Source organism: Hyperolius riggenbachi, chromosome 2 (genome assembly GCF_040937935.1).
Source record: "Hyperolius riggenbachi isolate aHypRig1 chromosome 2, aHypRig1.pri, whole genome shotgun sequence".
In the NCBI taxonomy this organism is placed as follows: Eukaryota; Metazoa; Chordata; class Amphibia; order Anura; family Hyperoliidae; genus Hyperolius; species Hyperolius riggenbachi.
The window spans coordinates 432,567,547-432,582,848 of record NC_090647.1 but is presented as its reverse complement, the minus strand read 5'-3'; the positions used below and the strand labels follow the sequence as shown (position 1 = coordinate 432,582,848).

General features: G+C 44.0%; 1 protein-coding gene across 1 annotated transcript; it reads right to left on the bottom strand.

Annotated features, from left to right (window-relative positions):
* Positions 1-1,045: 1,045 nt before the first annotated feature.
* Positions 1,046-10,362, bottom strand: NR0B1 (nuclear receptor subfamily 0 group B member 1). Its single transcript, XM_068269959.1, has 2 exons — positions 9,635-10,362; positions 1,046-6,293 (listed from the first exon to the last, which is right to left on the bottom strand). The coding sequence occupies exons 1-2, from the start codon at positions 10,260-10,262 to the stop codon at positions 6,049-6,051; spliced, it is 873 nt and encodes a 290-aa protein (XP_068126060.1). The 5' UTR covers positions 10,263-10,362; the 3' UTR covers positions 1,046-6,048.
* Between the last annotated feature and the right edge of the window lie 4,940 nt (positions 10,363-15,302).

Sequence of the window (15,302 nt, the reverse complement as noted above, 5' to 3'; positions counted from 1 at the left end):
GCATTACTCCACTGTCGCATGTGCTCCAGAGTCATCTCTTCTCCTCATAGCCGGTAACCGCGGCTGCCCCCACCTGACCTGCTGCGTTCACACACAGAGTCTGAGCAAAGTGGGGCAGGCGGCTGCGGACTTGCGGAGCCGGAGTGAGTGGCTCAGAGGCATACTATAGAGGGTGACAGGGGCAGTTACCCTGCCACCTGCCACACGGACTCTAGCAGATTTTGGCGCCCTAGTCCTGTGCCTTGGGTGCCTGCCCACAAGTCTGGCCATGCTGCTTACACACACACTGCTTCTCACAGATCATATGAGAACAGCTGAGAGATTTTCTAGCTACAGAGAAGGATCTGAAGAGAAGGATCTGTACTTTTTCCTGTACTTGGATGCCCCCTCCCCCTCCCCCACTCAGGGATGCCCCCCCCCCCCCCCCCATTCAGAATAAGCTCTCCCTGTCTGTAAACTAAGTTTCCTTTAGACTGCATGAAGGAGAGAGAGAGAGACAGGAACAGCTGATGAGTTATTCACACACTATTTGAAGCTATATTTCAGCTTTATATCATTCTGAAGAGATTCCAGTCACAGGATTAAAGCCATTGAAGATTGTTTCTGTATGCTGGATGTTCTGGACACCGCCCTCCATAGTAAGGCCCACAGTAAAAACCGTTCTCTGTAAATGTCAAATTTTCTTCACATAAAAAAATGGAGAGATGAACAAAAAAAAAAAGACTTTGTATTGCTATTTGCAAGTAATTACTGGAAATATATCTGACATTTAGATTTGTAGTTAACTTTTATAGTTGTCCTTTAAGGGGCTAGAGTCGCAAGGTCTCAAAAGGGTTAAAGGAAGTAATTTTAATCCCAAAACAGTGACTGTTTTGCAGATGTTGATAGTTAATCGAGGCAAGTCAAGATGGAGATAAACATTTAAATAAATAAAGAATGAAAACAAGAAAAGGAATAGAGATGTTAGTTTGTGGGTTTTGCTTGCTTTTTTTTTCTTTTCAGTACATAACAGTTTTTGTTATAATAACCAATTATTGGCACTCACTTCTGGTTTCAAGGATATTTTTATTATACATTATAAAAATATTGTCTTTGTAAAAACAATAAGTTACATATTTTACAGTACTTTAAACCACAATAGCTGAAACCGTTCCATGGTTTTGCGTTTATAGTAAAAGAGAAAGCAATGTCATCTCACAGAGTGGTCTTCGTTAAGCTCACAGATCTTTTAAAGAAACAGTAAGAAGACTGATACATATTTTTACAGTTTAAGAAAAGGCAAACTCTTCAGTCGTCATATAGCAACATTTAAAAAACATGTATTTGTCAATGCACAAGGCTGTGTAGTAGTTTGTAAAAGCACATAGGTATTTCTTTTTCTAGGACCATTTAATGTAAACAAGTGCAAATGGCTTCTCTGCTACAAATTTATAGTGTTGTTAGGTCAACAAAACTGAAATTACAACTGGTGGTCAGTGCTGCTCGGATACCCCTTTTCAAAATCCGAATTGAATTCGGATCCGGATACCCAGATATCCGGATCCGAATCGGATATTTGACTCTTTTGGTATCCGAGTAGATGCGTATATCCAAACCCAATATCCTGGATATCCGGATAGAAAACCGGAAGTGGCCTGTAAATGGCTTAAATTTCTCTCTCTCTCTCTCTCTCTAGGACTGAATTCCTATTCAAAGTTCGGATAGTGGAAAAAGTTCGGATTATCTGGGTAGTTCGGATACCTGAATATTGGATGAGCAGCACTGCTGGTGGTTATATAAACTATACATACAGTATCTCCTACACATCATTGAAGATGAGATCTTTGTGCTTGAATTTTTAGGTCTGCATGCAGTTTACAGAATCTGCAAAGTACAATATCATCTTCTTAAAACAGAAGCAGGATATTTGCAGGATATCCCTTCCCAAAAAGTAACACCCATAGTGCATCACTTCAAGGCTGTTGGTAGAGCAATGCTGACAATCCCTTAATACTCCTGTAAGACAGGCATATATCCTGAAGAACTGTTCTGTAGTACATCTACAACTTTTAGTTGTACAAAGCCATCTAAGCCCACTAGCACACAGAGATATAATGCTGTGTTGGCCTTCATCAGTTCTGGCTATGGCATGTGTATAGAGTATGGTACATCCATTAAAACAACCATTAGATGAAACTGTTCTCTCCTTCTTGGAATTCTAAATGATGTTATATTGCAAAGAATGAAATGAAACCCTTGAAATTCAGAAGTGAGCCGAAACTAGTACTATGCAAGTTTATGTAATACAGTTACAATACCACTCATCATGGCCTAATGATAAGTGTTTGAAAATCTATCACTGTTAAGCAGTGCTGCTCGGATACCCCTTTTCAAAATCCGGATTGATCCGGATACCCAGACATCCGATCTGGGTTGGACATCTGAGTTCAAAATTTTCTGATCCGAATTGAGTATCCGACCCCAGTATCCGGGGTATCCGGGCAAATTCGGATATCTGGATAGAAAAACCGGAAGTGGCCTTCAAATTGCTTTAAAAATGTTTTTTAGGGTAAATGAGGCATGTAGCATCATTATTTTTTAAATGGAAACACTAATTGATGATGTGGGGACTTAAAATCCCCCCCCCCCCCCAAAAAAAAAATGGCTGTCAGGACTAGGTTCCAGACAGCGGTCGTGCAGCCCACATTGTGTCCAAAGTCCAACCGCACAACTGGGACAGCACAGTTATTAGCCCAGACACCTCCAAAAAATTATGCAGCAATTGTGTTTTGGGTTAAATATAGGTGGTATCAGCACACCCTGGTGGTGCGAGCAGCAAAGGCAGCAGGAGCAGGGCAATGCAGCAGGTGTAATGTCTGCCAGGAGCATGCCAGACGTGGCACTTGGCATGTGGCACTTTACACGTGGCCCTTGGTAACGTAACATGTGCCAAGTGCCACGTGCAAAGTGCCATGTGCAAAGTGCTACGTGCAAAGTGCCAAGTGCAAAATGCGTTGTGCCACGTGCCAAGGGTCACGTGCCAAGGGCCACATGCCAAGTGCCAAAAGCCAAGGGCCATGTGCCACGTGCCAAGTGACAGTCAGACAGCAGAGGAGAAGACACTAACTGTCACACTGGCACTGCTCAGCAGCACAGCAGTTCTGTAGTAAGCCAACACAGTAGTACTACTACTCTAACAACTACTAGCACTGACTGCAGTACTACAGTACTAACTACACAATAACACAGTAATCCTATTCCCCAATCCTTAACCTAACCTATACTGTAGCTAGCTAAGTCTAATAGCTAGCCAGCAGGCAGCAGCTGGCCTGGTCTGTGCACAGCACACACACAGACACATAGTAGCTGCAGCAGCCCTGCAGCACACACTCTGACTGTCACACAATGGAAATCAAGCTAATTAACAATATAACAATAGTGTAGTGATAGTGAAGGGGTTAATCACTGAACAGCTTGAGGTTTATCACTGTGTACAGCACTTGGTAGGCCAGCAGCACTGGAGCATGTCTCTCAGTGAGCATTCACAAACTAGGACAATATTTCTCATCATGGTAGCCCTCCGTGTTATACAGGAGGGCCTGGCCAGGGTTCCTTTCTATGATTGGGTGCCAGGGATTAGGCTGGGAGCCCTCTGATTGGCTCAATGGGTTCCCCTCTGTAATTGGTTGCTAGGGCTTCTGCTAGGAGCCCTCTTATTGGCTCAATGATGTCCTGGACGTCATCTACTTAGTTACAGTATCTCAATAGTCGAATATCCGCGGATATCCGCATTGCGAGCCAACTATCTGCAGATAGCTATCCGGATTTCTACAGAAATCCGGTATCTGAATCCGAATCGGATAGCTGAAAAAAGGTCGGATATCAGGGTTACCCGGATATCCAGAATCTGAATGAGCAGCACTGCTGTTAAGTATTAAAAATTCTACTAAAAGCATAACCAACTCTTGTCACTATCCTTATCTCTTTTCAGTAATTCTAGCATTTATGTTAGAAATGTTTTCCTTAACTGGTACTTAGTGGCAGCAGAAAAAATGCTTGGCCTCCTCGATTAATGTTATATAAATTATTTTAAAGGACCTGAATGGTAGTCCCCCCCCCCCCTTTCAACTCTTGCAGCAGGGTACCTCCAGATTGCTACAATAGGCTATTTGGCTACAGACTATTTGACATAAAAAGGGAATATTTGAGTATTCTGCTCACTGAATCTCTCTGAAAACGTCATCTCCCCTTACATAGTGAATGTGTGCCTGTTCTCCAAACACGGTTAACAACTTAATCACTGGTAACCGAAATCTGAGCCTTTTTTAGTTTCAGATAATGAATGTAGAGGGTTATTTTGGATGCGATAACAACTGGAGTAGAATCTAAGATGAAGTACTTTGACACATGCTACAGAAGCGGACGGGCCACTCATGTGCAATTTGCGCATGACTTTGCCCAATGTCATCGGGCTAACGGGGCCAACAGCGGCACTACAGAGGGGACATAGAGGAGGCTGCGGGACCTTGCGGTCTATGGGGGGCTGGAGGAAGCCCCGGGTAAGTTTAGATTTGCATTTAAAGGGTCTGCTCAGGGGCCCTTGAAGCATTTCATCAACTTTAACTTTTTTATCCCTACATTAATCCCACCACCCTGCGTAAGACAACTAATCTTTATACTTTCAGCCAACCTTGCCATTCACCATCACTGCAAAATTGTCTTCATCTAACATTAGCTCTAAGCCCTACACAAACCTGTACAAGACATGCTTACTAATTCCAATGGTGAAAAGAACATTCCTCTTTATCTAAAAGATTGGTTACAATGTAACAGATATTAGAAGTCAATCCACTTTGATGTCATGTGATGGCCAAATAGTCTTCATTCAGGGGTTCCCTTTACCTTTTGTAGATGCCGCTGATTGAAATGTATGTCCTATTTGCTGCCTCTTATCTTTCCCAGGGCATAGCTTCTCTCCCATTCTCACCAATACTGTCATTCCATCACAGCTGCAAGCAGTTGTCTAATGTTAGCTGAGCTCTGTACACCAGTCAGGAGCCAATTTCATTGGCTTCTGACTGGGAGACTGATCACTGTGAGCCAATCATGTCCTTTAGGGGCCAGAGCCCATTAGTCCTGAAAGCGTTAAGATGCAATAAATCTGCAGTGCGTCTACATCCTGCTTTCATGGAAGCAGACATAGGGCTAACATCCTGTGTCCATAAATGAGCTGCTCTGCCAAGGCAGCCAGCTGACACAGCTAAGAGACCAAATTACCACTTGTGATTAGTCACAGATGAGGGGGAATTAGACAGGCTAAACTCTCTAAATAAAGACAGGGTGCATTCCTCTCTGTTTTCCTTCTGTCTTGTGCAAGAGTTCAGGTCCACTACCAAGACCTATTATTTCCTATTGCAAAGCCAAAGAAAAGAAAAACACATATTTGATGGCACATTCCTGAAGCCAAGAAAACACATCAGTCATTTAAAAACTGTATTGCGTTTTACAAAGCAAGCAATGTTGTGGAAAAGAAAGCAGCATTTATCTTGGCTAAGTAAAAGCAGCAATGATAATGTGCAACGTCTCTCTGCATTCATCAGATGCTACTACAAAAAAATGAACTCTAGCTAGGCAATGCTGGTTGTAGCATTATCAGAAATTGTTGCCTTGTTGAATTAGCCTTACTTTATTTGATAAAGCTAAACAATATGCCAAGTGCAGTAAATAATAAGAAACAACAATCTGAAGTCTTCCTGGTTGGCGCTGCTTACCGCACTTTGAATTCCATGTTTATAATGCCTAAGTAAACCTGTTAGTGCTATTTTTCTCAGCAAAAGCATCTGAAAAAGCAAGAAATCCTTTGATCCCCTACAAAGCAAGCAAGTGACTATGAAAGCTATTATTGTAGACAATACCCATGTGTTCTGAAGAATGAAGCTGAACAATGGTTGACTAAAGTCAAGTAGCTGAGAACATAACTAAGCATCTTCCCCCTTTGTCATGTCGGACCTATATACACTTCCTATTTTGTATCTAGCGTTTTGAACAAAAGGCAGTCTCTGCAGGTCATCATATCTTTGCTCCAAGCATCTCCAAAAGCATGTCATCCATATTCACAGCTCCGATGATGGGTCTAAAGAACAATTCTGAAATGGCATTTGAGTTGATGGAACGCAGAAAGGACAGGACTATTATCAGCTTGGTGAATCTAGCATGGTCCCATCGTTGGATTAGCTTTACATGTTCATTTAAAGCTTGGTGGGCTTCTTGTTGTAACCCCTGAATGTACTGAGCACAGTGCAGTCCAGATAAATCTGTAAACACAAATAAGAAAGGTTATAAAGTCATTAATTTTCTACACATATGAAAGTGTAACTATGATATGGTAATAACATAAAGATCATAGTAAAATAGTTTATAAACAGACATTATATATATTTACATACACTTCATACCAAACATAAAAAGCAATAAATTCCATTGTTGGGCTCATCGATGGTATGAGGCCATAGTTGATAACACTCTTGCCTTGCAAAACCACTTGCCGACCGCCCACTCATAACGTGCGTCGGCAAAGTGGTAGCTGCAGGACCAGGGACGCACATCTGCGTCGCTGGCTGCAGGCTAATTAATCAGGAAACAGCCGCTCGCGTGAGCGGCTGCTTCCTGTCAATTCACGGCGGGGGGCTCCGTGAATGGCCTGCGGGCTGCCAATCGCGGCTCGCAGGCTAAATGTAAACACAAGCGGAAATAATCCGCTTTGTTTACATTTTTACAACGCTGCTAACAGTAGCAGCGTTGTACTAGATCAGCGATCCCCGGCCAATCAGCGGCCGGGGATCACTGTCACATGACAGGCAGGAGCCTGTTAGAGGCTGCACAGGACAGATCCGTTCCTGTGCGGCCTCCGATCTCCGGGGCAGGGAGGGAGAAGAGGGAGGGGGGGCTTTGAGGTGCTGCCACCCACATGCATGCAGGAGCGATCAGACCCCCCTAGCACATCATCCCCCTAGTGGGGAAAAAAGGGGGGCGATCTGGTCGCTCTGCCTGTTATGTGATCTGTGCTGGGGGCTGTAGAGCCCACCCAGCACAGATCTTAGAAATCAGCACTGGTCCTTAAGGGGGGGGGGGGGGGGTAAAGGATGAGCCCTGAAGTGGTTAAGGTCCAAAATGTAAAATTATGTGCATAGAGGTTGGATAGGATCCCTGTGTTTGCGTGGGTTTCCTTTGAGCACCCCGGTTTCCTAGGAGGCACCAACAAATAACACACAATTTTAAAATCCTGCATTCACACTTGCCCTGCTCTTGATTGTCTTTTAGGCAACCAGGTTTTTTAAGTATTACTTCTTCTTTCTAGTCTCCAGTTACAAATACTATACCATACGAGGCTCTTGGTTCTCACCTTGTGTCTTTCTACCAGATAAACTAATTGGTTCACCCCAAGTCTATGATAAACACTTTAGATTATGACTATTGTAAGAATTAAGGTGGCCATATATCTGTCGACTATCCAATTCGTTAATTATCAAAACGGATGAAAATTGGTGCCGCCAACAACATACCCGATTGACTATGTTTCGGACCAAAACTGGTCGCATGTATCGGTCAGTCATGTTGATTTATGAGTGTGCAGAATAAACAGCGAGCAATATTGGGACACACGATAAACGCAAGGAATTCCCCAGTGCTGCCCCCCGTAATGTAAAATGCCGTCATATGCACTCACGTTTATGCCAACAACCACGTGCAGTGCGTATATGCGAATTGTGGACAAAGCCCGTAGCCAGCGGCAGACATGGAAGCAAAGACATATCTACAAGGGTACAGGCATGGCTTGTGGCACGAGCGCCACAGCACCATGGGCATCATGCCTGCTCCTGAGCTGCGCAGCCATGCCTGCCCCCATGCCTCACTGTCACTCAGACCTCAGATCAGATTCACTCTGTTATCTGGGGAACATGGCTACTTAACTTATGCATGTATGGCGCACTTTGCTTAAGTGTTAGAAAAGAAGACAGACAGTAATTAACAAGAGCTATCTCCAAAAACGTAACCTCAGCAATATCCTGAGCCAAAACACACAAGAAACCATAACACATGTATGTATATTTTTAGAGGGGAAAGGGGCTCTGACTGAGGGGGGGGTGCCATTTCAGTGTTTGCTATAGGCGCTATATTACCCAGCTATGCCCCTGCATGGAAGGTAAAGTATGCTTTACCTGGCAATGGGGGGAGGGGGGCAAATTTTACATATGGGGGACAACACAGGGGGCTGGGGAGGTGCCGGATGTAATGTCACAAGGCCAATTTCAGAGAGATTTCATGCTGAAATCGATCGGGAATTAGCCTGCTATGTATGGGCAGCTAACAGATATCTCTTTAATCAGATTCGATCATAGGGAGATCTGTCTCTTGGTCAATCTGCTCATACGTCATCTGATGTATATATGGGCACCATTAGTGTGTGAGCTCCTCTGAGGGACAGTTACTGGCATGACTATACTCCCTGCAAAGGACTGCAGAAGATGTCAGTGCTTCATAATAATAATAATACAAATACACAATAATGGCTGTTATTGCTGAGTAGTAAGCTGTGGAAATCTGTTTTGTTTTGTTTTTCCCAATCCAGTATATTTTGGAGAAAGCTGTAATGAGTCAGAGCTCTTTTTTTGACAAATGATTCAGTATAGCCATTAACAAAGTAGATTAATTTACTGGTGTAAGTATCAGTGACTGTTAAACTATCACGGAACTGTATAAAAAGTATTTTGGTCTATCCTAATAATGTAAGCTTTGACTTGTTTAGCAATACTCATTTAGTTTACTTATTAGCATGAGTAATTAAGTAAAAGCCTATATGCAAAGTAAGGTCATCTACATTTTTTCACTAAACAAATATTTAATTTCCACCTGCTGACTGATCAGAAGTGCCAAGAAATGTGCAGCAAAGATGGCACAGTTGCTCAGGGTAACCAGGCACCATCCAAGCTTTATTGACCGGTACCGATAGAAACCTGCTCTGAATCTACTCCAGTTGTTCTTGCACTGGTTTTGCTGATTAGTCCAACAGAGATAACTGCAATACAAGTGGTTGCTACAGGCTACAGTGCTTTATTTACACCACATCATTGCTCTTCACCCTGCTTTATTAAATGGGTAGTAATCTAGCATCAAATACACTTTAATAAGGGTGCAGGGAAGAAAGCCTCATTTACCAAAGTTTTCACTTTATCAGCACTCCACTACTAAATGAATACTCAAAAGTTCATAATGAAGAAAAACAATTCTTATTTGAAAAATATGTATTTTTTAGTATATATAGTGAGCTTTCTCAAGTTTTTGTTGTTGTTGTTTGTTTTTTTGTTTTTCTAAAATAGAAAAAAACTCCTTAAAATGCACAGTAGGATAGACTATTTTAGGCATAGTAACTTCAAACAGGTAAAAGCAAACCTGCAGGGACTAAAGAGGTAAAATGTACCTAATGGTGTAAATAATAGGTCACCCAATTTGAATTAGTTAAAATGAAAAAAATATCAAAATAATAATAAAATTATAATAATAACAATAGTTATTACAGAGTATAGCTTAGGTAATTATCCCAACCTGTTTCTTTTCGTCTTATCAATAGAAGCAATGAGAGTGGCCCATCACCTACCTGGATTGAACAGTACGATCCCTTTCAGGTAGGCATATTCTTTCGTGCTAATAGCGAGGCTCCAACACTTCTCTAAAAACTCCTTGACCCATCTGATGTCCGCTGCAGAAGGCAACTGCGAGACTTTGTTCTGCTGCTGCTGCTGATGATGATGGTGACCGTTTCCTAATAAGATGTCCGGATGGGGTTGCTCTTGAAGTTTTCTGTCCCCTCCTTGCCTGTTGGTTAAAATCCTTTGCAACATACTAGGCTCCGAGGTTTCAACTGTCTCAAAATCCACCTTGTCCTGTGCTAGTCCCAGTACCAGGAGAGGCGCCCAGCTGCCCCTCACCAGCAATAGCTGGTCCTCCAGAGGAAGCTCCTGGAAGCAGGGCACGCTCTTCACGAACCGCAAGGTCTTCACCAGCACTGCTGAGGCTGCTTTGCATGTCACCTGCGGGCTCTTCAGCGTGACTTTCTTCTGCGATCCACAAGAGCATCCTTTCCCATACAGCCCCGTATGCTCTTCCTTCCTAGTTTTGCCGCTGTGGTGTGAATCCTTGTGTTCCTCATTCTTCAGGATGTTGTATAAAATGCTACCATGCCGTCTGTTATCTACAGAACAATGGCATTTGTCTAAGCAAGCCATGGGGACAAGGAGAAAGAATGTGACAGCTCCTAGGCTGCCTCTGTTGCTCCTACTGCTGCTTGTTCTCCGATTAAATAAAGCCAGACGTATAGACTATGCCGATCCTCCTCTGCCTGCCCCTCAGGTTATATTTATACCTTTGTTTCCAGTCTGACAATATTTGTAGTTCAAAAGGGGGCAGACACTCATTATTGGCTGAAAAAGAGAGATGCAGAAAGCACCAACCTCCTCCCCTTGTCATTGATATGGTTGGTGGCTAGAGGGAGCTTTAGAGCTGATGTGCAAAAATGATCAAGGCTAAAATGTTCTAATTGGTGTACAGAGCCGTTTTTAAAACCACACACTACACGACAGTCACATCCAGTGCAGAGCTGTCTAAAAGAAGCTGTACATTTTCTGGCAGTCCAGGTACATATATATATATATATATATATATATATATATATATATATATATATATATATATATATATATATATATATATTTATTTATTTTTCTTCATTCTTTTTTTCCCCTGTTCCTTAAAGACTGGCAACCAAGGGTGCGGAGAGAAAAAGCTTTCTGCTCTTTGCAAAATTGTTCTAACCACTGCATCTGCTCAGCCATCATATACACGTTTATGAACAGTCCCTATTTAGTGTGCAGCAGGGTCTTGTGTACAGTACCCTGCCCCCAGCCCCTCTAGCCCTGCCCAAGTGCTCTGTACTGTAGTGATGCTGGAGGAGTCTGCAGAGCCAGTTTTTCAGTCATCTGAAGTGCACAGATTGAGTGTACTAAGAAGCTGGGACTGGGAGAACACTCCTCTGTCACTTTTCTGTGTGCGTTTTTCTGTATGTGTTTTCCATGTGCCATGTGTGTCTGCACTTTTTTCTGTTTGCTTTTTCTGCACACCATGTGTGTCTGTATGTGTGAAAACATGCACATTTTATCACAAAAGCCAATGCAAATGATAGAGAAAATATGTGTGATGCTTCACTGCTTTCAGTTTTTATCTGCATGTGAAAAACACATTCAAGTGTGCAGTCACCAGTTGATTAACCACTTAAGGACCACAGGCTTAAACCCTAAAAACCAGGCCATTTTTCACAAATTGGGCCACTGCAGCTTTAAGGACCCGCTGCAGAGTCGCACAACTCAACACACAAGTGATCCCCCCCTCCTTTTCTGCCCACCAACAGAGCTATCTGTTGGTGGGCTGTGTTTGTTCCCCAATTATTTAATTTATTTTACTTTTTACTAATATGTATGTCTTTATTTTATAAATACAGTTTACTATTATTATTATTTTTTTTACCCTCCCCCCCTCCCCCCTGTTGCTGCCGCACAGACACAATCATACTTCCAGTTTATCAGTGAAGTGGAGCTCTCTCCCCACCGCTCTGTGTGGCCATTGCTCTCCTTTCATGCACTGCGACCCTGGGCCTGGGGCACCTTACCAGCTACCTATACCTGGCTATACTGGGGGCACTCATGTCTGACTTTACTGTGGGCACCCATGCCTGGCTATACTGTAGGCACCTGTACCTGGTTATACTGTGGGCACCTATATCTAGCTATACTGTGGGCACCCATGCCTGGCTATACTGTGGGCACCCATGTCTGGTCATACTGTGGGCACCTATACCTGGCAATAGTTGCATAGTTATTTAGGTTGAAAAAAGACATACTGTACATCCATCGAGTTCAACCAGAGAACAAAGTACAACACCAGCCTGCTCCCTCACGTATCCCTGTTGATCCAGAGGAAGGTGAAAAACCCGTACAAGGCATGGTCCAATTAGCCCCAAAAGGGAAAAAAATCCTTTTTGACTCCAGATGGCAATCAGATAAAATCCCTGGATCAACACCACTGGGCATTACCTAGTAATTATAGACATGGATGTCTATTATAGCCATGGATGTCTACTGGGGGCACCCATACCTAGCTATACTGTAGGCACCTATACCTTGCTATACTGGGGATGGGCACCCATACCTGGCTATACTAAGGGTACCTTTATCTGGTATCTGTACACCTGCAGTGAGCTCCGTGCGCTGAAATCACCTGTTTCGGCATCTATACCTGGGGTAGGAGGGGGGCATCCACATTTTTGCAGGGGTGCCCAGTGATTTCTAGTACACCCCTACCCCAGAGCCCTTGTCCATACTATGGGCAAAGGGTGTATCCCCACCTCCAATGCACAGGAGGAGGTGGGAGCAACTACACACACTCCCTGAGGCACACACTGTGTAATTTGGGCATCGATATAGCCGCTAGTAGAACATCAGTAAAATTACCAATGTTATATTCTTGGTCAATAGCTAATACAATAGAATGTAGAAATTTTTACTGCTATTTTACTATCACTAAACCTAACCCTATTCTTACTTGTACCGATGCCTAGCCGAAACTGCACCTGCCGCAATATTCGCCAATATCCACGCCAAATTCGCCACTAAAATCCCCTCCGCTGCTTGATTTTTGCAACGCTTTAGTATAAAATTTATCAGCCCAAAAATTACCCACTAGGGGGCTGATTCATGAAGCTGTGCTGCTATATCAGTGGGTGCTGGAAAGTATTGCGACCGTAATAATGTTAATTAACATAGTTACTATGAACATCACAGTCACGATACTTCACAGCACCCAGGAGTGCATGTTACTATGTAAACGGAGTGTAACTAAGGAAGGCATGCTACGCAGCATGACTGCACATAGCATGCAGCCCTGTATTTAGCTTGTGCTGCTGTCATGTAGCTTGCGCTGTTATAGCATCCAGCTTCATGAATACGCCTCTAGGTGTTACTCTAGCCGCAATAAGGGGATCCCCTTCGCAGGTGAAATAAATCTAAATTAACAATAAATACGTTTTGGGAGCCCCATCTGAGTTATTCGGAATCAAATGACACAGGGCAGGGCTGCAGCAGCCGGCTAGTCGTGTGCTGCCTCCTCAGCCTGCCAGCCTAAATGCAGAATAGAGTGGGAGCGCTTTGATATCCAACTGATCTGGGTGCAGGTTTGCATCTCCTCTTTCATCAAGGAACGGTGCTGTATGCTGACATCATCCTCCTGGTCCCGGTCACTTGAGATGTGATCGTGACGCAAAGGAGATGTCCACATGTTGCGCCATTCAGTGGTGTAAGAGGAGACTCGGTTTAGTGTCCACATTAGGTAAACATCAAATCACTCACTGCCGAGGGAGACAGTAAAGTACATGGCACTAGAGATGGCCGGCGAACTTACGGTGGTTCGCGATCGCGAAGAACCAGTGGCGTACCTAGGGCATTTGACACCCGGTGCTGGGTATTAAAAAGACACCCCCCCCCACAAAAAAAAACAAAACAGCAAATGTGGCATGCTAAACGTGACACGGCGGGTAATGCCAGGTGTAGGCTCGCTCCCCCCCCCCCTAAAGTTGGCCTTAGTATAGTAAAGTGGCCCCAGTATAGCTAACAAAAAATGGGTGTGGTTATAACATGCGGCGCGCAGCAGCAAAAATGGGCGTGGCCATGACCGAATGAGGGCAGAGCTAACTAATTTAAAGTGAACCCGGGATAAGAGTGATATGGAGGCTGCCATATTTATTTCCTTTTAAACAATAGGCAGCCCTGCTGATCTATTTGGCTGCAGTAGTGAACTGAATTACACCAGAAACAATCATGCAGCTAATCTTGTCAGTTTTGACAATATTGTAAGAAACCCCTGACCTGCGGCATGCTTGTTCAGGGTCTATGGTTGAAAGAATTAGATGCAGAGGACCAGCACAGCAGCCAGGCAACTGGTATTGCTTAAAAGGAGATAAATATGGCAGCCCAATATTATTCTCACCTCGGGTTCCCCTTAAAAGTGCAACACAAAGACCCTTTCCCCAGAAAATTCACATAATTGTTCAGGTTTTCTCAAGAAAATACACATAATGTGAACAGTTATAACCAGAAAATAGTTCAATCATGTCGGCAGATTTGCCCAAAAAACACGTTCAATCATGTCAGCAGATTTGCCCAAAAAACACATTCAATCATGTCGGCAGATTTGCACAAAAAGCACATTCAATTATGTTGGCAGATTTGCCCAAAAAACACATTCAATCACGTTGGCAGATTTGCCCAAAAAACACGTTCAATCATGTCGGCAGATTTGCCCAGAAAATACATGCAATCATGTCGGCAGATTTGCCCAGAAAATACATGCAATCATGTCGGCAGATTTGCCCAGAAAATACATGCAATCATGTCGGCAGATTTGCCCAGAAAATACATGCAATCATGTCGGCAGATTTGCCCAGAAAATACATGCAATCATGTTGGCAGATTTGCCCAGAAAATATATGCAATGATGTGGAAGATTTGACCAGAAAATACATGCAATCATGTGCCAACCTGGCCAGAAAACACTTCAATCATGTAGCAGACCTGGCCAGAATAGTCGATACACCTGCTAATATAAATTAAATAAAAATTTACTCACCTGAAGCAGCAGCAGACCTCCTGTCCCGGCCTCCGTCCGGCGCGCAGCTCCCACGATCCTCTGCAGCCAGCCAGCAACTGAAACTCCCGCGCTGAGAGCAGAGCTACGGGAAAGTGACGCCCAAAGCCCTGCATTGCAGACTCAGTCTCCAGAGCAGGGTTTCGGACGCCATTTTACTGCCCTGCTCTGCCGCTGTTGGAGCTGCAGGCTGCTGCCGTCAGTGAACTGACACAGCGTCTATTAGACGCCGAAAATCAGTTCACGCTGGGGGTGCTTGGACAATATTAGGGGGTGCTTCAGCACCCAAACCACCCCCCTGGCACCGCCACTGCCCCAGTATAGCTAGTATAGTTGCCCCAGTATAGCATAGTGGCCCCAGTGTAGCATAGTGGCCCAAGTGTAGCATAGTGTAGCGTAGTGGCCCCAGTGTAGCATAGTGGCCCCAGTGTAGCATAGTGGGCCCAGTGTAGCATAGTGCAGCATAGGTGCCCCCAGTGCAGCATAGGTGCCCCCAGTGCAGCATAGGTGCCCCCAGGGCAGCATAGGTGCCCCCAGTGCAGCATAGGTGCCCCCCAGTGCAGCATAGGTGCCCC